The sequence below is a fragment of the Piliocolobus tephrosceles genome, chromosome 6, assembly GCF_002776525.5.
Source record: "Piliocolobus tephrosceles isolate RC106 chromosome 6, ASM277652v3, whole genome shotgun sequence".
Taxonomy (NCBI): Eukaryota; Metazoa; Chordata; class Mammalia; order Primates; family Cercopithecidae; genus Piliocolobus; species Piliocolobus tephrosceles.
In genome coordinates this window covers 123,518,805-123,539,400 of record NC_045439.1, presented here as the reverse complement: position 1 = coordinate 123,539,400, position 20,596 = coordinate 123,518,805, and the positions used below count along the sequence as shown (strand labels likewise).

General features: G+C 46.4%; 2 protein-coding genes across 2 annotated transcripts in view; one reads left to right on the top strand and one right to left on the bottom strand.

Annotated features, from left to right (window-relative positions):
* The first annotated feature begins 236 nt into the window (after nucleotides 1-236).
* Nucleotides 237-6,336, top strand: OXA1L (OXA1L mitochondrial inner membrane protein). The gene is made up of 10 exons (XM_023230410.2): nucleotides 237-348; nucleotides 829-990; nucleotides 1,537-1,750; nucleotides 4,331-4,474; nucleotides 4,733-4,818; nucleotides 5,002-5,166; nucleotides 5,346-5,450; nucleotides 5,559-5,721; nucleotides 5,809-5,889; nucleotides 5,975-6,336. The coding sequence occupies exons 1-10, from the start codon at nucleotides 286-288 to the stop codon at nucleotides 6,106-6,108; spliced, it is 1,317 nt and encodes a 438-aa protein (XP_023086178.1). The 5' UTR covers nucleotides 237-285; the 3' UTR covers nucleotides 6,109-6,336.
* A 1,414-nt stretch (nucleotides 6,337-7,750) lies between these two features.
* The window catches only part of SLC7A7 (solute carrier family 7 member 7), a 49,967-nt gene continuing 37,121 nt past the window's right edge, over nucleotides 7,751-20,596 (bottom strand). Inside the window, exons 7-14 of the mRNA XM_031935729.1 lie at nucleotides 14,671-14,796; nucleotides 13,540-13,684; nucleotides 10,665-10,788; nucleotides 10,308-10,411; nucleotides 9,932-10,028; nucleotides 8,880-9,029; nucleotides 8,459-8,642; nucleotides 7,751-8,241 (exon numbers count right to left, since the gene is read on the bottom strand). Of these exons, the coding sequence (XP_031791589.1) occupies nucleotides 8,135-8,241; nucleotides 8,459-8,642; nucleotides 8,880-9,029; nucleotides 9,932-10,028; nucleotides 10,308-10,411; nucleotides 10,665-10,788; nucleotides 13,540-13,684; nucleotides 14,671-14,796 (1,037 nt within the window). The 3' untranslated portion in view covers nucleotides 7,751-8,134. The remainder of the gene's footprint in view (nucleotides 8,242-8,458; nucleotides 8,643-8,879; nucleotides 9,030-9,931; nucleotides 10,029-10,307; nucleotides 10,412-10,664; nucleotides 10,789-13,539; nucleotides 13,685-14,670; nucleotides 14,797-20,596) is intronic.

Below are 20,596 nucleotides of genomic sequence, written 5' to 3'. Positions count from 1 at the left end.
AAATTACCCAGGTTTTCGCCATCACAAACGATGATAGCTTACGATGATAGCCAACCTGGCTCTTCGACTTCCTTTCAATCTCCAGAAAAGGCTCTCTGCGTGCTCATGGTAACGCGGCTTTTCACATTTTTATCCACTTCAAATATTGCCGCCAAGCTCCGTTCTCTTTTACCACCTGATCTGCGGCAACAACTCTGGCTTCATGCCCGCTTCCAAAAGTGCTTCCTCTCGCGGGGTTGTGGTTCTTAGTGCGCAGGCGCAAAAGCAAGCTCTCTTCCGGACAAAATGGCGATGGGACTGATGTGTGGACGCCGGGAGGTTCTGCGCCTGCTACAGTCCGGGCGTCGGGTAAGGATGCCCCGGGGCTGAGCACCGGGATGCTGCCCTGACCCAGTGAACCAAGCCCCAGGACAGCTCGTGCTAGAGGTATGAGCAGACGCTGACCCGCTCACCGGGACCTGAATGTCATGACCTCGGGTCACGTGAGGACGCGCTAGGGTTAGTCCCCAACACTGTGGGCCCAGCAGCCCGGTGTCAACCTCTGGAATTGGCTTCGCCCCTGGCGAGAGCACTTCGGCCTAGTTCTCAGGGCCCCCCGATGTGAGTCTACAATAACTGAGATGCGGCGAACCCGAATTCAAGCTTCGCTCTGCAGGCATCGCCAGCTGCATGCCTTCGGGCTAGCGGTCTGCGCGCGGTAATAGCAATATCTGCACCTGTAGTGGCCGGGCTGCTTGCTTCCTGGGAAGTTAGCATAATGAATCCCCTTTGCCCCCATGCGAGGACTTCTCCCGGTAAAGGGGCTCCATCATCCTTTTACACGCTTAGGTCCACAGCGTCACAGGGCCCTCACCATGGCTCGGGAAACCGCTGACCGCACGGCTCCTATTCCCAGCAGCCCAGTGCTGCTGTCGCCCACACTACCTCTTCCTTGCGGCTTCCGGCCCCCGCAGCCTCAGTACCTCTGCCATCTCGTTTGCAGAAGTCCAGGTAAGAGGCCTTTCGTTCCTGCAATATTAGGAGTGGTGTTTCCTGGTTGGTTTCATATTCTGTTTTGTTTGGGAGCAGGGGGAATATGAAGCAGAGTTCTTGTCCACGCTCCACACAGCTCTCCAAAATGGTAGCATCTCTGCTTGGGATGAATTTTCAATTCAGTGGGGAAATGATTGGAAGTACAACAGGAGAGATGTTATATTTGGTTTTCTGAGCTGTTTTAAAGAAAAGTAATTGTTTCATGTTAATATATGGTAAAAATCATAATAGTGATATTCAAATGGCTGAAGTTTGGGAAACAGTGATCAAAGAAATAACTTCCCAGCATGAAGGGAAGTCTTACTCTTACTCAAAGTAACTTCTCTTCCTACCTATTGATAAAAATGAGATGTCCTTTTTAAGCTTGAATTCTACGTACACTAGGGTAACCTGGAAGAACAAGAAGTAGAGAGAACAGAACCCAGTACTGGTTATTTTAAGAAGGTCTCACTTTCTATGTGTTCACTACTGAATAAATATCATACAAGGCTTTTTTTCACACAGGTTCAGGCCCCTCCTGTTGTTCCTGCAACTCCCTCACCCGCAGCGGTACCTGAGGTGGCTTCTGGAGAGACTGCAGATGTAGTCCAAGCTGCTGCAGAGCAGAGCTTCGCTGAACTGGGGCTGGGGTCATACACCCCAGTGGGACTGATCCAGAATTTACTGGAATTTATGCATGTTGACCTGGGCCTACCTTGGTGGGGGGCCATTGCTGCATGTAAGGGGAATATACCCTGGACACGGGTTAGGGATAGAACCTCATAGATGGCAATTATTTGAATGGATTCAGGAAATAGTTGCAGAAGCTCTAGGATCAGAAAAGCAGATGATTTCAAATGAGCGATAGAGGCACATGATACCTAGATGCAGTCTACCTATATTTCTTAAAGAGCATTATAAAACCACCAGATCATCTGGGATTCAAGAAGTATAGATATTTGAATACAAACATGGGGTTAGAGTCAGGGGACCTTATTAACAGTCATGAAGCTGTCCTGGTTTAGAAGAATAGAGGTTCGAGTCAGGCACTTAAACCCCCAAATTGGGAAGCCACTCACATTGCTTTTGTAAAGGCTGAAACTCTGCTTTGAATTATGTGTCTGTCTGCCACCTTGCTCCATCAATGAATGATCTCTTCTCTCCCCTGTGTCTTCAACGTTTCCCTCCTTATTGCCCTACCCTGAACATGTAAACATGCTCAAGCATGCCCATGTGTTACTTGGGGGAAAATTTCTTCACTTCATCCTTAGTTCCCCTTCACCTACTACCCTATCTTTCTTCTTCCTTTGATGGCTGTTATTTATTTATTTTGTTGTTGTTAATTTTTGTGGATACCTAGTAGGTGTATATATTTCTGGGTTACATGAGATGTTTTGATACAGGCCTGCAAGGTGTAATAATCACATTATGGAGAATGAGATATCCATCCCCTCAAGCACTTATCCTTTAAGTTACAAAGAATCCAATTACACTTTATATTTTATTTTATTTTATTTTTTTAAACAGAGTTTTGCTCTGTCACCCAGGCTGGAGTGCAGTGGCCTAATCTCAGCTCACTGCAACCTCCACCTCCCAGGTTCAAGTGATTCTCATGTTTCAGCCTCCCAAGTAGCTGGGACTACAGGAGTACCACCACACCTGGCTAATTTTTACATTCTTTATTTTAAAATATACAATTATTACTGATTATAGTCACCCTGTTGTACTATCAAATAGTAGATCTTATTCTTTCTAATTTTTTTTTACCCATTAATTATTCCCAACCCTGACTACCCTTCCCAGCCTCTGGTAACCTTCCTTCTACTCTCTGCCCATGACTTCATTTGTTTTGATATTTAGATCCCACAAATAAGTGAGAACATGGTGATGTTCGTCTTTCTGTGCCTGCCTTATTTCACTTAGCATAGTGATCTCCAGTTCCATCAACGTTGTCACAAATGACTGGGTTTTGTTCTTTTGATAGCTATTACTTAAAAGATTGCTCTGCATCCAGTGAGCCTACTTCTTTCCATTTACTCTCTCAGCCATCTGGCTTTTACTCATATCACCTCATTTGAACTGCCAGTAACATAATTGCTAAATCCACTTTTATTATACTTGGTCTTTCTGCATTAGACACTTTAGACCTTAAAATCAATCCTTTCCCAGGCGTGGTGGCTCATGCCTGTAATCCCAGCACTTTGGGAGGCCGAGGCAGGAAGATCACAAGGTCAGGAGTTTGAGACCAGCCTGGCCAATATTGTGAAACCCCATCTGTACTAGAAATACAAAAATTAGCGAGGTGTGGTGGCAGGTGCCTGTAGTCCCAGCTATTTGGGAGGCTGAGGTGGGAGAATCGCTTGAACCTGGGAAGCAGAGGTTGAAGTGAGCCAAGATCGCGCCACTGCACTCCAGCCTGAGCGACACAGCAAGAGAACGAGACTCTGTTCAAAAAAAAATAAAAAATAAAGTCAATCATTTGGCTTTTATGATAACCTTTCCTGATTTTTCTCCCTGTCTTTCTGACCATACTTTTGCATCTCCAGATGTTCCTACCTACCCCTTCAGTGCCAGTAGTCTGGGTTCTATCCTTAGCTCCCTTCTCTTTCTCCTCCACATCATTCATCATAATGTTGATAAAGCCTAAACCTATAACCTAGTCTCATATTTGACATCACCATGTTCTCACTTATTTGTGGGATCTAAAAATCAAAACAAATGAATGACCAGGAAAAATGAAGTGTGAGAAAAGAAATATGAAGGAGCTAAAGCAGTAGGCCATCAGATTATTTCCTACTCCAGGGATTTCTAGAACAATGGCTTTCAGACTTCCTTCCTGGAAGCCCCAGAGTTTTGTAAAGGGACCTCTGAGCAAGGTGAAGGCTGCCACATAAACAATCCTGTGGCCAGACTTTTCCTTTGCTCAGGGCAGCATTTTTCTTTTTCTTTTTTTTTTTTTTTTGTACATTGGGGCTACATGTACAGTTTGATGGAGCGGGGAGGCTCTTTTGATCACAGAAAAGTTTGGAAGCTATTGATCTAGAAAAGTGCTCTGTCACCTTTCTGTTTGAGGAAACAAACAGGATTCCTAATCATCTGCGTAGAGAAGTTAATGCCATACTTTTGTGATGCCGAATCAGAGAACTGAGCCTTAAAGCAACTAATTCATACCCCTGACCCTAATTCTGGGCCTCTTAGGCATAAGTCACAGAATGGACAAGGCAAGAATAAGATCCTTTCAATAAGGACCTAAAAACCTTCAACCTTCTAGCTGCAGAACTGCTTTAATTTCACTCCAATCCTAGTTTGTATTTTCCAGGTACAGTCTTTGCCCGCTGCCTCATTTTTCCTCTCATCGTGATGGGCCAGCGAGAGGCAGCCAAGATCCACAATCACTTGCCAGAGATCCAGAAGTTTTCCAGTCGAGTCAGAGAGGCCAAGTTGGCGGGAGACGATATTGAGTGTGAGTCAGTTTCAGAATGAGCATGGGAGAGGACCACATTTGCACTTTTCCTTACATTCTGCTCGGGGAAAGGAACAATGTGAATCAGAAGTTGCCACAGTCGGGAAAGTTCTAAAGATTTATCTGTTTCTTGGGCCTAATGCTCCCAAGGACTGGCCAGGGTTGGTTCGAAATTTCACAGGCCAGGTAGATGATGAGGATGTTCACCTCCACTGATGTAACTGTTACCCCAACCATTAATTTCTCCTCACCTCACAGTTTACAAGGCTTCCTCGGAGATGGCATTTTACCAGAAAAAACATGGTATTAAACTCTTTAAACCTCTCATTCTTCCTCTGACTCAGGTGAGCAAAAACATTTCCTTCCTTATTTCATCCTGCACCCATCAAATTTCCTCTCTGTGTTTGATGTGCCCCAGGCCCCCCAAAAAAACAGGTGGTGGTGGATTATACATGGCTTTCAGTAGTGGGGTGATGAAAATGTTTCCTCTGGTAAAGCATGCTGACACTGTTTATCTTGTGTAATAGGCCCCAATCTTCATCTCCTTCTTCATTGCTTTGAGAGAGATGGCCAACCTTCCTGTGGTCAGCCTGCAGACAGGTGGCCTCTGGTGGTTCCAGGATCTCACGGTATCCGATCCCACCTACATGTTACCACTGGTAGTCACTGCCACAATGTGGGCTGTCCTTGAGGTAAGCCCAGATTGGCCAAGTGCCAGGCCTGCAAAGTGAACTGGGATTGGAGGGTAAAGTAATTGTACAGAATGGTCATCCTTCACTTGCTGGAGAAAGAGTTGATGGGTAAGAGATTAGAGACAGGTTCACTGAAACTGACAGCTTTCCTGACTTTTCTACCCCACTTCTTTTGGCAGCTAGGTGCTGAGACAGGTGTGCAAAGTTCTGACCTTCAGTGGATGAGAAATGTGATCAGAGTGATGCCCCTGATAGCCTTGCCCGTAACCATGCATTTCCCCACGGTATGTAATGCCTTATGGGCTGGCTCCAAGGCCTTCTGCCTAGCCTAGCCACCTAGCAAGCTGACCAGGGATACAGCTTCTGAGTCCCTTCTCTGTGTTCTCACCCAGGCAGTGTTTATGTACTGGCTCTCCTCCAATTTGTTTTCCCTGGGCCAAGTATCCTGTCTCCGGATTCCAGCAGTACGCACTGTACTTAAAATCCCCCAGCGTGTTGTACATGACCCTGACAAACTACCTCCACGGGAAGGCTTCCTAGAGAGCTTCAAAAAAGGTAAGGGCTCATCCTCTGTGAAACAGGACTAGGGAGAGGGGTCTAAAAATAGGAATGCAAGTGACTCTCTTGCACCTCTTTACACAGGCTGGAAAAATGCTGAAATGGCGCGTCAGCTGCGAGAGCGTGAACAACGCATGCAGAATCACTTGGAGCTAGCAGCCAGGGGTAAATAGTCCTTTCAGGCCAAAATTCTGTCTTTTGTTTCTTCTTTCTGTTCTTCGTTGAGATTTGTTTTCTCTTCTCCCCTTAGGTCCCTTACGACAGACCTTTACCCACAACCCTCTCCTACAACCTGGAAATAATAACCCTCCCAATATCCCTAGCAGCAGCAGCAGCAGCAGCAAACCAAAGTCAAAGTATCCCTGGCGCGACACGCTTGGCTGACTTACGTTCCGTGCACATTCTGGCAGGAACTCTCTCTTCAAAGACTCATCCTCAAAACAAGACTTGACACTGTGTCCTTGCCCCAATCCTAGGAACTGTGGCACACAGAGATGTTCATTTTAAAAACGATTTCATGAAACACTCTTATACTCATGTTTATAAGAGAGCACTGGGTAGCCAAGTGATCTTTCCATTCACAGAGTTAGTAAACCTCTGTACTACATGCTGCTTCCTGATACTTATTGAACAGGGAAATGAGTGTGTGCTTCAGAAAACTGAAGAATACCCAGCACTTTGGGAGGCCGAGGCGGGGCGGATCACCTGAGGTCAGGAGTTTGAGACCAGCCTGGCCAACATGGGGAAACCTCATCTCTACTAAAAACACAAAAATAGCCACACGTGGTGGCGCACACCTATTGTCCCAGCTACTCGGGAGGCTGAGGCAGGAGAATTACTTGAACCTGGGAGCTGGAGGTTGTGGTGAGCCAAGACTGCACCACTGCACTCCAGCCTGGGCAACAGAGGGAGACTCTGTCTCAAAAAAAAGAAAACCAAAGAATAGAGTGGGTCATGATTGCTTTTGCTGGCCCATGGCATTGGAAAATACAATGTTTTAACCTGGCATTAAGGGTTTAAACTTCCACCCAGGCACAGTGGCTCACGCCTGTAATCCCAGCACTTTGGGAGGCTGAGACAGGCAGATGGCCTGAGGTCAGGAGTTTGAGACCAGCCTGGCCAACATAGTGAAACCCTGTCTCTACTAAAAATAAAAAAATTAGCTAGTCGTGGTGGTACACGCCTGTAGTTCTAGCTACTTGGGCAGTTGAGGCAGGAGAATCACTTGAACCTGAGAGGCAGAGGTTGCAGTGAACCAAGATCAAGCCATTGCACTCCATCCTGGGCAACAGAGTAAGTCTCCGTCTCAAAAAAAAAAAAAAAAAGTTTAAACTTCCAACCCATACATGTGTTGTTCTATCCACATTTGGATTGCAGTCTAGAGGTATGGCTGATAAGTTGAATGTTGAGATTGTATCTAAATATAATAATTGCATTTCTTGATTCCAAGATTACTTTAAAAATTTCAAGAAGTAGATGTGTGATGTGTACAAATTCTTAGTGATAATTAAGAATGAAAGTTCCAGGCTGGGCAAAGTGGCTCACACCTATAATCTCAGCACTTTGGGAGGCTGAAGTGGGTGAATCACTTCAGTCCAGGAATTTGAGGCCAGCCTGGGCAACATGGCGAGACCTTGTCCCTGCTAAAAAGTTAGCTGAGCATGGTGGTGCTTGCCCATAGTCCCAGCTACCTGGGAGGCTGAGGTGGGAGGATAGCTTAAGCCCAGGAGGTTGAGGCTGCAGTGAGCCAAGATCATGCTGCTATACTCCAGCCTTGGCCACAGAGCAAGATCCTGTCTCAAAAAGGAAGTTCATGTCATTCTTATGTAACAATCCAACATTTCACTAGAGCAGTTGAAGTGTTCTGTTGTCTGCCTTTGTGTAGAGCCTGGTTTATCAGCCTTCAGCAGCTAGCTTGAGAGAGAAAAGATGGATATACTTTCAAGCATAAGATTGTTTTTAGTCTGTGTTTCTAGGCTAATGGGAGCTGTCCTAGAGATACTATATAAAGTGAAGCCACTCAGACTTTAGGAACATAACTTTTTATTGTCATCCAGCACCTGTCATAGTTTGATGTCTCTCTAAAGGAGACAATTGGAGGATTGTGGGCCCTTTTAAAAGAAAAGAGGAGTAGGTAGGCACACTCAGGTGCTTCTAAAACCACCAAGCCCACACCTGACGTGCTCCTCTCCCCAGTCTCCTCTATTGTCCGCTTTAAAAGTCTGGAACTGTATGTAGCAAAACAAATAAATTACTTTTCGTTTCAAAAAGTAAGTTCAAAGGTTGAAGCTGCCTAGGCCAGGCTTCTGGACAGGTGCCTCCAAAGAAGTGAGCTTTCCTTTTCAACTTCCTCAGCTCTAGCCAGTAGACCAGAAACCCCTGCTTTCCACATCAGGATTCCAGATGGTGTTTAGTTAGACTTGGGATCCCGTTGCTTGGGCATCTCTCCTCCATCTTCCAAATCCATTTCTGCAGCAACTGACATACACAGGACCTGGAGGTACCTTGTGGCAGACCCTACAAAGAAAACTTTTGAGTTGGAATTGAGAAGAGGTTAACTGGGCTGAGTTCAAGTGTCATTGAATGGAACTGGGCCTGAGGGGAGTGATTCCATTAAGCCGAAGGGTTCATAAGAAGGGGCTATGGCAAAGATGTCTTTGGAGGCTAGATTTACAGAAAAAGGCAAAAACCAAGCTCTACAATAGCTGAGCTGATTTAAGGATGCAAGACTTACCCACGATCCTTCGGAGGTAAAGAGGTCGCCTATGTTCTGGCACTCTGATGATGAGGAAGTAAAAGGGCAGGCCTGAGAGGGCAATGGCAATGCCGATGAGGGAGTTGACGGTATCACTGTAAAGTGGAACAGCCACCAGGAAGATGGTGCAGAGGCAGAAGACAATCGGGAAGAAAACGCTGAGCTGAGGGTACAGGAAACACAACTGGGGTGGACAACTCAGGATTCTTAACAGCTAAAATAACCCCACCTCCCATAAGGATTAGCGCACTGAGCCTTCTTTCCATACCTTTAATTTCAACACAGTACTAACCACCAAGTCCCAGGCAAAGGTTTCTAAATAAAGTGTCTTGTAATAGTCCCCCGTAGCAGCAACTCTAGCTGTTTCAGATAGAGCAGAGGTAGGATGGAGTTGCCCTACCTTGAGGGGACGAGGTCGATCAGGCTCCTTCCAGCGCAGATAAAGCTGACCCACAATAGAAAGCCCCACAAAGAACCAGTAGCTGAAGCTGTAGTAGTTAATGAGCTGGAAGATGTCTTCCACGCACAAGTAGATCAATGCCATGATACCCTGTAAGTGTGAGCCCAAGTCAGCTCTTCTCAGGGCCTTTGTTACTCCAAAGGCTTTTCACTCCCTTTATACCTCCCAAATCCATCCCCCGTCAATCCTCAGAGTCTCCTGGTCCTCTTCTGTTTTTAATCCCTTTAACACTAGTTTCAATACCTTATCCCCTCTGTTACAAGTCAGTAGTCTCAACTGGTTTTTCAACCTGTATAAAGCAAGCTTGAAACAATCCCTCAAAAGTCTTGCATAGGACCATTTCCATAATGGCTCCAACCTACATTATCCAGCTCTTATCTCCTCCTGCATGTTGAATATCCCGCTTCTGAAAATCCAAAATGCTCCACTGAGCATTTCCTTTGAGTGTCAAGTCAGCACTCAAAAAGTTTCAGATTTTTAGAGCATTGCAGATTTTGGATATTCAACCTGTATTAAAACCCATACTGCTTTGCTACAGGATTTTCTGATATTATTTCTCCTACCTAAAGCCCATCTCTGCCATTTGCAACCCTAGCCATCAGGATGCACCTTTTTTTTTTTTCTGAGAACATTTTGGTGGATTTTAAGACACACATACACTTCTAGAAGTAATTCTTCATTCATCCTCTCCTCCCATGGAAGTGATCATTTCTTAAACACCGTATCACTATCTGTCATGGCAATCAATCATTACAATGTACTTTATGGCTTCTCTTAGAGCAGAAGTGTACCATTCCTTAGAGCATTTGGATTTTCCCTGTAGTGCCTGTAGCAGTTAGCATAGTGCCTTGCCCGTGGTGAACATTCTGATCCACCAATAGTATTTCTATTGGAATTTCTTTTAGAGCTTTCAGGAAGCTAGAACAGTCGCTTCTGCTGTTACTAAAATTTCCCCCACAATCATTTTCAGTCCCATCCTTGAGCTGACTTACATTGAACAGCAGAGAAGGCACTGGTGTGAACCGCTCAACATGGATCATGCAGATGGCATCAGGGAGATGGCCTTCTCTTGAGCCCACAAAGAAAAGCCTATGTCAGGTAAGATAGGAGAAGCTGAGAAAATTGGTGGACACGATGCAGCCTGGTTCACCTGCCACATGGCCCTCCCTCTCTGCCATCCCTTCCTTCAAAAGTGTTTGGATAATATAGACTGGAGCTCAGTATTAAGATTGATGACAACTGCAGGCCTCTGCTAGAAACAAGAAGAAAGAGGTTATGGTATCAGTTGGAAAACACACGTAATCAAAGTCCGGGTCCTGTAAGTTCTACCGTCCACTGCCATAGCCCTTCAAAAGATGCCACTCTTACCTAGAAGCAGCCACAATGGAGGCATTGAGGCCACCAAAACAGGATAATGCAACTGATAGTGGAATTATCCAGTTAAATATTCCAAATATCTGATCTGCAAAAGTCTAAGGGAAAAGAATGGAAGACTCATTAGCAGGATCTAAAAGGGATGAAAGACATGGATGGGCATGCCCCAGATTCCCCTTATTAGGACTCCAACTCTTCTTCCACAGTGGGGCTAACAGGACCTTCTTGCAAGCCCCATATTCGAAATGAACTCCTTTCAAGGCCATCTAACCCCTTTCCAGGACTTTCAAGAGCCAGAATATACCCAGTACCCCACAAGTCACCCTCAACCTGCAAGTGAAAATCCTTTACCACAGCAACAGCATCACTGGCCAAGATGTCTCTCATGTCTAGCACAGTATAATAGGCCACATTGGTCAAGATATAGATGATGGTGACAATGGGCATGGAGATGCCGATGGAGAGGGGCAGGTTCCTACAGCCAAATAGAATAAAATACACATTAGTCCCACAGTCATATCCCTATCTCTCCTTTAATCCTTAGACTCTCCCTGCCACACCAGTCTTTCCAGAGATGGAGACTCTTGCTACATTTCCTCAATGCATTTGTCTTTGACGGTGCCCTGGATAGTGGCTGAAGCTCTGAACTAAACACTTAAGAACTAAAGAACATTAGGGGAAAGGAATATCATATTAGGAGATAGGACTGTGCAGCTGGGATCAGTGGCTCATGCCCATAGTACCAACACTTTGGGAGGCTAAGGTGGGCAGATGGCTTGAGTCTAGGAGTTGGAGACCAGCCTGGGCAACATGGCAAAACCCTGTCTGTACAAAAAACTAGCCAAGCAGCTGGGCGTGGTGGCTCACGCCTGTAATCCCAGCAGTTTGGGAGGCCGAGGCGAGTGGATCACCTGAGGTCGGGAGTTCAAGACCAGCCTGGCCAACATGGCAAAACCCTGTCTCTACTAAAAATATAAATAATTAGCGGGGCATGGTGGCACGCACCTGCAGTCCCAGCTACTTGGGAGGCTGAGGTACGAGAATCACTTGAACTCAGGAGGTGGAGGTTGTGGTAAGCCAAAATTGTGTCATTGCACTCCAGCCTGGGTAACAGTGAGACTCCGTCTCAAAAAACAAAACAAAAAATTAGCCAAGCATGGTGGCGCATGCCTGTAATCCCAGCTACTTGGGAGGCTGAGGTGGAAGGATCACTTGAGCCCGAGGAGGTCAAGGCTGCACTGAACCATGACTGGGCCACTGCACTCCAGCCTGGGAAAGGCAGTCAGACCCTGTCTAAAAAAAAAAATTAAAAAAAAAAGGATTAACAAAGAGTGTCCCAGCATAATAATGCACAGGAAAATGGGAGGTTATTTTGTTTTATACTCCAAAGATCTTTCGGTGTCAGGATTCCATCTCTAAGATTATCAACAATAGGCCGGGCGCGGTGGCTCAAGCCTGTAATCCCAGCACTTTGGGAGGCCGAGACGGGCGGATCACGAGGTCAGGAGATCGAGACCATCCTGGCTAACACGGTGAAACCCCATCTCTACTAAAAATGCAAAAAAATTAGCCGAGCGTGGTGGCAAGCGCTTGTAGTCCCAGCTACTTGGGAGGCTGAGGCAGGAGAATGGCGTGAACCCGGGAGGCGGAGCTTGCAGTGAGCCGAGACCGCGCCACTGCACTCCAGCCTGGGCGACTGAGCTAGACTCTGTCTCAAAAAAAAAAAAAAATAAGATTATCAACATTGGCAATTTTGCCTCAAGGTTGAGAAACATAAAAGGAAATTATGGAGGCAAATTGTGAAATTTAACATCTTCAGAGAATATGATAGGCCTTCAGTAGGAAGAGAAGTGTGTGTATCTGACAAGCAACCTGGAAGATATGTCTGCCCACCCCTTCCTCAGTTTGAGAACCTCAGGAGCCATCCTAACTGGTGGGCAAAAGAAAGATGCAAAGAGCTCTCAAGGTCCCTGTAGCCCAATAAAGCCATGAACTTTATAAACATCCTTAACAGTAAGGCTGCCCAAAAGAAGCACAAAGTGGGGCAAATACTCTGCAAATACAGAGTCATGCAGCTTCTGTCCGGTAGGTGGAAGCACCACCCAGGCCCTCATCCTGCTTCTGTTATCTCTGCTCCCATAGCGTTACCACTAGTTGTGTACCAAGAGTGCTCTTCTGTTTCTCAAGCCAAAAGGAGTTTATTGGTATAAGAATTGTGATTCTTTTGACTTAAACATTTACAGAGACCTGGGCACGGTGGCTCACGCCTGTAATCCCAGCACTTTAGGAGGCTAAGGCAGGCGGATCACCTGAGGTCACGAGTTCAAGACCAGGCTGGCCAACATGGTGAAACCCATCTTTACTAAAAATACAAAATTAGCCAGGCGTGATAGCAGGCGCCTGTAATGCCAGCTATTTGGGAGGCTGAGGCAGGAGAATCACTTGAACCTGGGAGGCAGAGGTTGCAATGAGCCGAGATCGCGCCATTATACTCCAGCCTAGGACATAGAGCAAGACTCTCCCTGAAAAAACTCCATTCCCTGGCAAATCTGAGTTCCCAGAATCGTAGAATTTTAGAGCCTAGAAAGGCCATGGAGATCACAGAATTTAACCCCCTCAATTACAGATAAGGAAGCAGACAAAAAGATGGCCCGGCAACTCCCTCAAGGTCAGCCAACAAGCCAGTGGAAAGACAAACTCTAGGTCCTTGACTTCCTATCCAGTGCTTTTTTCACTCTATCTATAGACTACAGAGCAATAATGGTGGGGTGACTTAATTGAATGACTGAAACTATACCACAATGTCAATATGAATTTAGGAAACAAGGAAGGGATCAGAGGGAAACATAGGAAGGTTTCTGGACGTCTATATCCCAAAGCTATGTATGTGGGGATAAGGGTGGATGAAATATCTATCAAGGAAAATCTGTTTTAAAAACATATATAAGCATATAATACAACCTGCTTTAATTAATGCAGAAATTAATGAACAAATGTAAAAATGCCTTTAAAAAATTTACAAAGCATACATGAGAAAGTTCATATTTTAGCCCTGTTACTATGATCATAGACAAGTTACTTCTCTGAGCCTCAGGCCTCCCATCTATTAAAATGAGGCTGATAAAATTAACCTCATAGGTGGTTGTGGTATGCTGTCTGTCACAGAGTAGTAGCTCATTAAATGATGGCTATCACTGCTATGGAAAATTGGTGGTGCAGTACCTACCTCTCAGGATTCTTGATCTCTTCAGTGACATAGTTGAGAGTGTCCCAGCCTGAGTATGAGAACAGAGCTGAGTACAGTGCCAGGGCAATGTCACCCACTGCATATGATGAACCCTCAAAGGAATTCTCAAAATGAGTGGAGGCTCCTGGAACCCAAGAACATTGGAAGGCAGGGGATTAGTGGCTCATTCTTCCACTTCACGATGATCAAGTAAAGGACTGAGAGAATATGGTAATATAATAGCAGGTAAGTGGCCTACAACACCTTTGGCAGCAAGAGTACCAGTAAGGGAACAGGAAACAGTAGAGAGACGTCTACAGAAATAGACCAGAATGCCCTGCATCCTAATGACATAGATGGGGATCTTGACAGGAAGGGTCCAGGGTAGCTTTCTAGGATAAGAAACCACCATAGAGCAGAAAGGCTGGAGAATAGAAACAATGCAGTCCTGCTCTGCTCTGCAGGCTGCCTGATTCCTGCCTCCTATCGCAATCTGCCAAAGCCAGCTCCCAGCGCATGGCTGTCAACCCTTTTGCCAAGATCAGTCTCCTCTGGGAGGCAGTGTGAATGGAAGTTGAAGGACAGACTTTGGGTCAGTTGTCCTGGATACAAATTTCAGCTCTTCTACTTACCGCTGGCAACTTGGGCCAGATATTTAATTCTTTCTTTTTTATTTTTGAGACGGAGTCTCGCTCTGTCGCCCAGGCTGAAGTGCAGTGGTGCGATCTTGGCTCACTGCAACCACTGCCTCCTGGGTTCAAGCGATTTCTCCTGCCTCAGCCTCCCGAGTAGCTGGGATTACAGGCATCTACCACTACGCCCGGCTAATTTTTGTATTTTTAGTCAAGATGGGGTTTCACCATCTTAGCCAGGCTGGTCTTGAACTCCTGACCTCAGGGATCTACCTGCCACAACCTCCCAAAGTGCTGGGATCTAGGCATGAGCCACCCCGCCCAGCCCAAGATACTTAATTCTGCAGCCTGTTTCCTCATCTATAAAATGTGGATAATAATAGTGCCTACCAAATAAGGTTATTATAAGAAATGAGATAATGCACGAAGAGCACTTAGAGGAGTGTGGCTCACAGAAAATGCTTAACAAAGATTAGTTGCTACTAATATTATTTCTTACCCTGGCCAAGTCTAACAATGCCTGCAATGATGATCGCGATCAGCGCCAATACTTTAGCATAGGTGAAAATATCTTGTACCAGGGTTCCCCACTTGACATAGGCACAGTTAATGAAGGTTAAGAGACCTGAAAGAAAAATAATACTGATTGGTGACTTACCCTCACCACTGTAGGACCTTAGACTCCCAAGCAATTTTTCCAGTACCAGTCACCAAGATAAACCCTTCAGCCAAAGACAGACCCTCTGACCTGCTCTGCACTGGAACCCTCAGACCCCAGAATGTCCTCACCATTATCATGCAAAGGCCTCCTTACCCCCCAGCACCTTATATGGGAGACACAAAACATACTCCCTACCCCCCAGCACCTTATATGGGAGACACAAAACAAAGTGATTGCAGATCTGCTTACATAAAAAATACATCCAAGTTTCCAATCACAGCAGTGGGAGGCAACTGGGATCTATACAGGATTAGTGATTGTTCCGGCTCTTGGCTCTGAAAAGTCACGGTCTCTCCCTCCTACCTCCCATTCCCCATGGGCTCCAGGACATAGCACTCTGACTCTGTGGTATTACTGTTAACCTTGAGGAGTCCTGCTGTGACTCAACCAATGCTGAGCCAGCAGGTCAGGCCGTGTGGCCAAGGATTAGGATGAAGGCCAGATTTCCTGCCCACTGCCTGGCAGCTCAGCTGCCTGCTTTTGTGCTTGGAAAGATTCTTGCAGCTAAGATTGGTTCCTGTAGAATAGGGACAGGGCATTTTTCCTGATGGGACGATAGAGAAATAAGAGCCACACACATTCCCCCAGTCCTTCTACTCAGAAGTACAGGTAGTCCTTTTACCAGGGTTCTTAACTAGGTTCTCCATAAGGCTCAAAATTCTTTTTCCCAAAGTGTTATGTCCATATTAATACAGATATACCTAAGAAAAAGGTTCATACCTTTTCTTAGAAAAGGATCATAGCTTTTATCAGAATCTCAAAGAAGTCCATTATCCCTCCCCCAACAAAAAAGTTACAGTCTACGACTTGAATTTGAATTACTTGAAGAAATTCAAAAAGGGAGGCCCACAGATGCTGTGAGGTAGACCAGTAGCCCCAGGATGTAGCAGAGAAGAAAGCTGGAAAAAATAACACAGATCTTCCCGCTGGTAGCATAGCGAATCACTTCATTTATCCCTCCTTCTCAGCGCAGCAACTAGAACACTATAAGGAGGGCTTCATTTTACAGCCCTTCTCCCAAGGGCTCTAAGGGCAAGGTCAACATCACCCTGCCTTACCAGTCAAGAGAATGAGGCCTAGTACAGGTCTTGCCTACTTCAGGCCACCGAAGCAGTCAGAAACACTCTGAGTTATCCTGGCAGTGGTGTGGCCTTGGTGTCCCTAGTCCTCCTATTTTGTCATGTCCTGGCCTCATCGCATTCTGGCTACTTCATCCTGAGAAGCAGGGAAGACTGGCCTCTCAGAACAGCTGCACCATCTTCTCTCTCTCACCCTCCCTTCCACCACCACCCTCATTCTACTCACTGCCCAAGTTCCTTTCCGCTCTTCCTGAGAAGGGGCATTCCTGTCCTATACAAATGCTTGCCTTTCTGCCTAATAAACAACAAACCTTACCACAGGGCTGGGCAAAAATGTACCCACAGCTCCAGGCCACCCCAGTGCTAAGTTAATAATTAAAGGCACTAGTGTGCAGCACCCCACAAAATGACCAAAGTGCCTGTATCTTACCCTCCACAAATCTTTCAAATCTGTTGCTCCTTGTCAGTCAGTCACCCATCCTTTACTCCCCACTGGACTCCAGCCTCCAGCCACTCAACAACCTAGTGCCCCTTCTCCCCAGCCCATAACCTCTGCCCTTATCCTAGGCTCTGTGGCTGGCTCATAACCACAGCATAGCCAGGTTTCCAAGTAGAAACACCAGGCACAAAGGATGCTGCCACATTGTCAGGGGAATGGGATCCCCAAATACAAATTTATGATTCCCTGCAGGGTAACCATAGGTCACAACACCAAACTGGAATAAGCTTACAGAACTAGTTCTAGTTCAGACTCAGAATCTCAGCCGTGTGCCACAAGGTTATCTTCTCAGCTCTGTCCAGGGATGTAGGCAGGGAAAAGGAGGGACAAGCAACCAATTCACCACCCACTACCATAGCAGATTCTGAAATGGAAATACATGGCTTGTTTATTTTATTTTTGAGACAGAGTTTCACCTTTGTTGCCCAGGCTGGAGTGCAATGGTGCGGTCTCAGCTCACGGCAACATCTGCCTCCTGGGTTCAAGCAATTCTCCTGCCTCAGCCTCCCAAGTAGCTGGGATTACAGGTGTGTGCCACCACACCCAGCTAATTTTTGTATTTTTAGTAGAGACGAGGTTTCACCATGTTGGCCAGGCTTGTCGCAAACTCCTGACCTAAGGTGATCCACCCACCTTGGCCTCCCTAAGTGCTGGGGTTACAGCATGGGCCACCGTGCCCAGCCTATATTTTATTATTATTTATTTATTTTTATTTATTTATTTTTGAGATGGAGTCTTGCTCTGACGCCCAGGCTGAAGTACAATGGCATGATTTCAGCTCACTGCAACCTCTGCTTCCCAGGTGCAAGCGATTCTCCTGCTTCAGCCTCCCAAGTAGCTGGGACTACAGGCGTACGCCACCACGCCCAGCTAATTTTTTTGTATTTTTAGCAGAGACAGGGTTTCACCATATTGGCCAGGCTGATCTCAGACTCCTGAGCTCAGGTGATCCACCCGCCTCGGCCTCCCAAAGTGTTGGGATTACAGGCGTGAGCCATCACACCCGGCCCTAATTTTTTTTTTTTTTTTTTTTTTTTTTTTGGAGATGGAGGTCTCACTCTGTCAAATAAGCCAGAGTGCAGTGGAGAAATCATAGCTCACTGCAGCATCAAACTTCTGAGCTCAAAGGATCCTCGCATCTCAGGTACCCTAGTAGCTGGGATCAAAGGTGTGCACCACCATGCCCGGCTAATTTTTTTTAATTTTTTTTTTTTTTTTTTGAGACAGAGTCTTCCTCTGTCACCCAAGCTGGAGTGCAGTGGTGCGATCTCAGCTCACTGCAACCTCCGCCTCCAGGGTTCAAGCAGTTCTCCTGCCTCAGCCTCCTGAGTAGCTGGGACTACAGGCGCCCGCCACCATACCTGGCTAATTTTTATATTTTTAGTAGAGACGGGGTTTCACCATGTTGGTCAGGCTGGTCTCAAACTCCTGACCTCATGATCCACCCTCCTCAGCCTCCCAAAGTGCTGGGATTACAGGTGTGAGCCACCATGCCTGGCTGCTTTACTTTTTTTAGAGACAGGGTCTTGCTATGTGGCCCAGGCTGATCTTGAACTCCTGGCCTCAAGCAATCCTTCCACTTCAGCCTTCTGAGGAGTGACTGGGATTATAGGGAGGATTCATGGCACCTGGGTGGCTTGTTTACATTTTAATCCCTATTGCTTCTCTACTGCTCTTTTTTTTTTTTTTTTTTTTGAGACAGAGTCTTGCTCTGTTCCCCAGGCTGAAGTACAGCAGTACAATCTCAGCTCACTGCAACCTCTGCCTCCTGGGTTCAAGTGGTTCTCCTGCCTCAGCCTCCCATGTAACTAGAATTACAGGCATGCAACACCACGCCTGGCTAATTTTTGTATTTTTAGTAGAGACGGGGTTTCACCATGTTAGCCAGACTAGTCTCGAACTCCTGACCTCAGGTGACTCCCCCGCCTCAGCCTCCTAAAGTGCTGGGATTACAGATGTGAGCCACCGTGCCCAGACTCTTCTCTACTTCTCTATCCATCCATATGTATCCCTCTCTTTGTCCACCAGTATCCCACCTCCCCCATTCCTGAGCCTGATTCCTCAGCCACTGACACACCTTCTAGCCCTTATCTTCTCTCTGTACTGAGCACAGAAGGCTCAGTTTGAATGAGGAAGGGAATCCTACAGAAAGAAACCAGGGAGCAGAGGGAACTGACTGAAGAGAGCTAGCCCTCCTCTTCCTCAAAGCCCAGCTTCCTCCAGGGCCTCTTGGCTGTGGGAGCAGGAAATGGGTATGGCAGGCAGCAGTGCTGACAGGGCTTTTTGTTCCCACCTCAGCAGATACAGCTGACCAGTGGCCCCAGAGCCCAGCCAAGTGCACTGCTCTTGAAGTGGAGCCCAACCTCCTGCTTCAGGGCCGGGGACAGGAGGGGACCATGGGGTTAGGATAATATGGAGGCAACTGCAAGTTAACCTCAAGGGCAGAGATGCCCTCCCCTTCTACCCCTAGAGGCAATTCAATCCCCACCCAACACTGGGCCAAGTCTATAGGAGAATAACCTGAAATCACCTTTGAACGTTGACTCAGGTGCAGCAGCACTCCTGCTTTGAACCCAGGGGGAGAAAAAAAGAATCTGCAAAGAAGTCACTACTGGCTGGGCGCGGTGGTTCACACCTGTAATCGCAGCACTTTGGGAGGCCGAGGCGGGCGGATCACGAGGTCAAGAGATCAGGACCATCCTGGCCAATATGGTGAAACCCCGTCTCTACTAAAAATACAAAAATTAGCTGGGTGAGGCGGCGGGCGCCTGTAGTCCCAGCTACTCAGGAGGCTGAGGCAGGAGAATCGCTTGAACCCGGGAGGCGGAGGGTGCAGTGAGTCCAGATCATACCACTGCACTCCAACCTGGTGACAGAGTGAGACTGCATCTCAAAAGAAAAAAAAAAAAAAAAGAGAGAGAAGTCATTCCTATAACCATCTAAAGAGATGTTCCTGAATGGATCATCAAACCCAGCATAGGGTGCCACCCAAACATAGGGTGCCTGGGAGTAGAAGACTAGTTCTAGTGATAAGGCCCAGCATCAGCACTAGAACTAAAAGCCAGAAAGCACCAGACCAGGGGGATCCAGAACAGAACAAAGCTTGCAGGCCCACTCTGGATCAGATGCTCAGGTTTAGTTTAGATGCCTAAATGAAACAGTTCCTGAAAAAGAACATTAACCCCACAATTCTGTAAGCATTATTACCTTTAAATACACACAATGAGACACACAAAACTTATGCTGTTATTTAATCCACTTTCTGTTTCAAATTCCCAGGCACTATAAAACCTCAATACTTTATTAGGCAATTCATTCCTTTATTTATTTATTTATTTATTTATTTATTTATTTATTTATTTATTTTTAACATAAAGTCTCACTCTGTTACCCAGGCTGGAGTGCAGTGGCGCAATCTTGGCTCACTGCCATTTCTGTCTCCCAGGTTCAAACGATTCTCCTGCCTCTGTCTCCAAGTAGCTGGGATTACAGATGTGCGCCACCACACCCAGCTAATATTTATATTTTTAGTAGAGACGGATTTCGCCATATTGGCCAGACTGGTCTCGAACTCCTGGCCTCAAGTGATCTGCCCGCCTCAGCCTCCCAAAGTGCTGGGATTACAGGCGTGAACCACTGCGCCCAGCGTCATTCCATTTTAAAAGTGATCTATAGAGGAAAGGAAGTGATCTATAAAGGAAGATCTAGGTTTTTTACTAGCTTTTACTAAGCCAATAGCATCTTCCTCCCAACTTCTACCAGTGGTGCCAGACCTCTCCTCTGGCTCCACACAGAATAAAGCTAAACCCCCTTCTACCCAATGACCCTTCTTAACATTAAAGATGAATATCCCAGCCAGGTGCTGGCTTATGCCTGTAATCCCAGCACCTTGGGAGGCCAAGGCGGGCGGATCATCTGAGGTCAGGAGTTCAAGACCAGCCTGACCAACATGGAGAAGCTCCGTCTCTACTAAAAATACAAAAATCAGCCAGGCGTGGTGGCACATGCCTAGAATCCCAGCTACTCGGGAGGCTGAGGCAGGAGAATCGTTTGAACTTGGGAGGCCGAGGTTGCAGTGAGCGGAGATCTCGCCATTGCACCAGCCTGGGCAACAAGAGCAAAACTC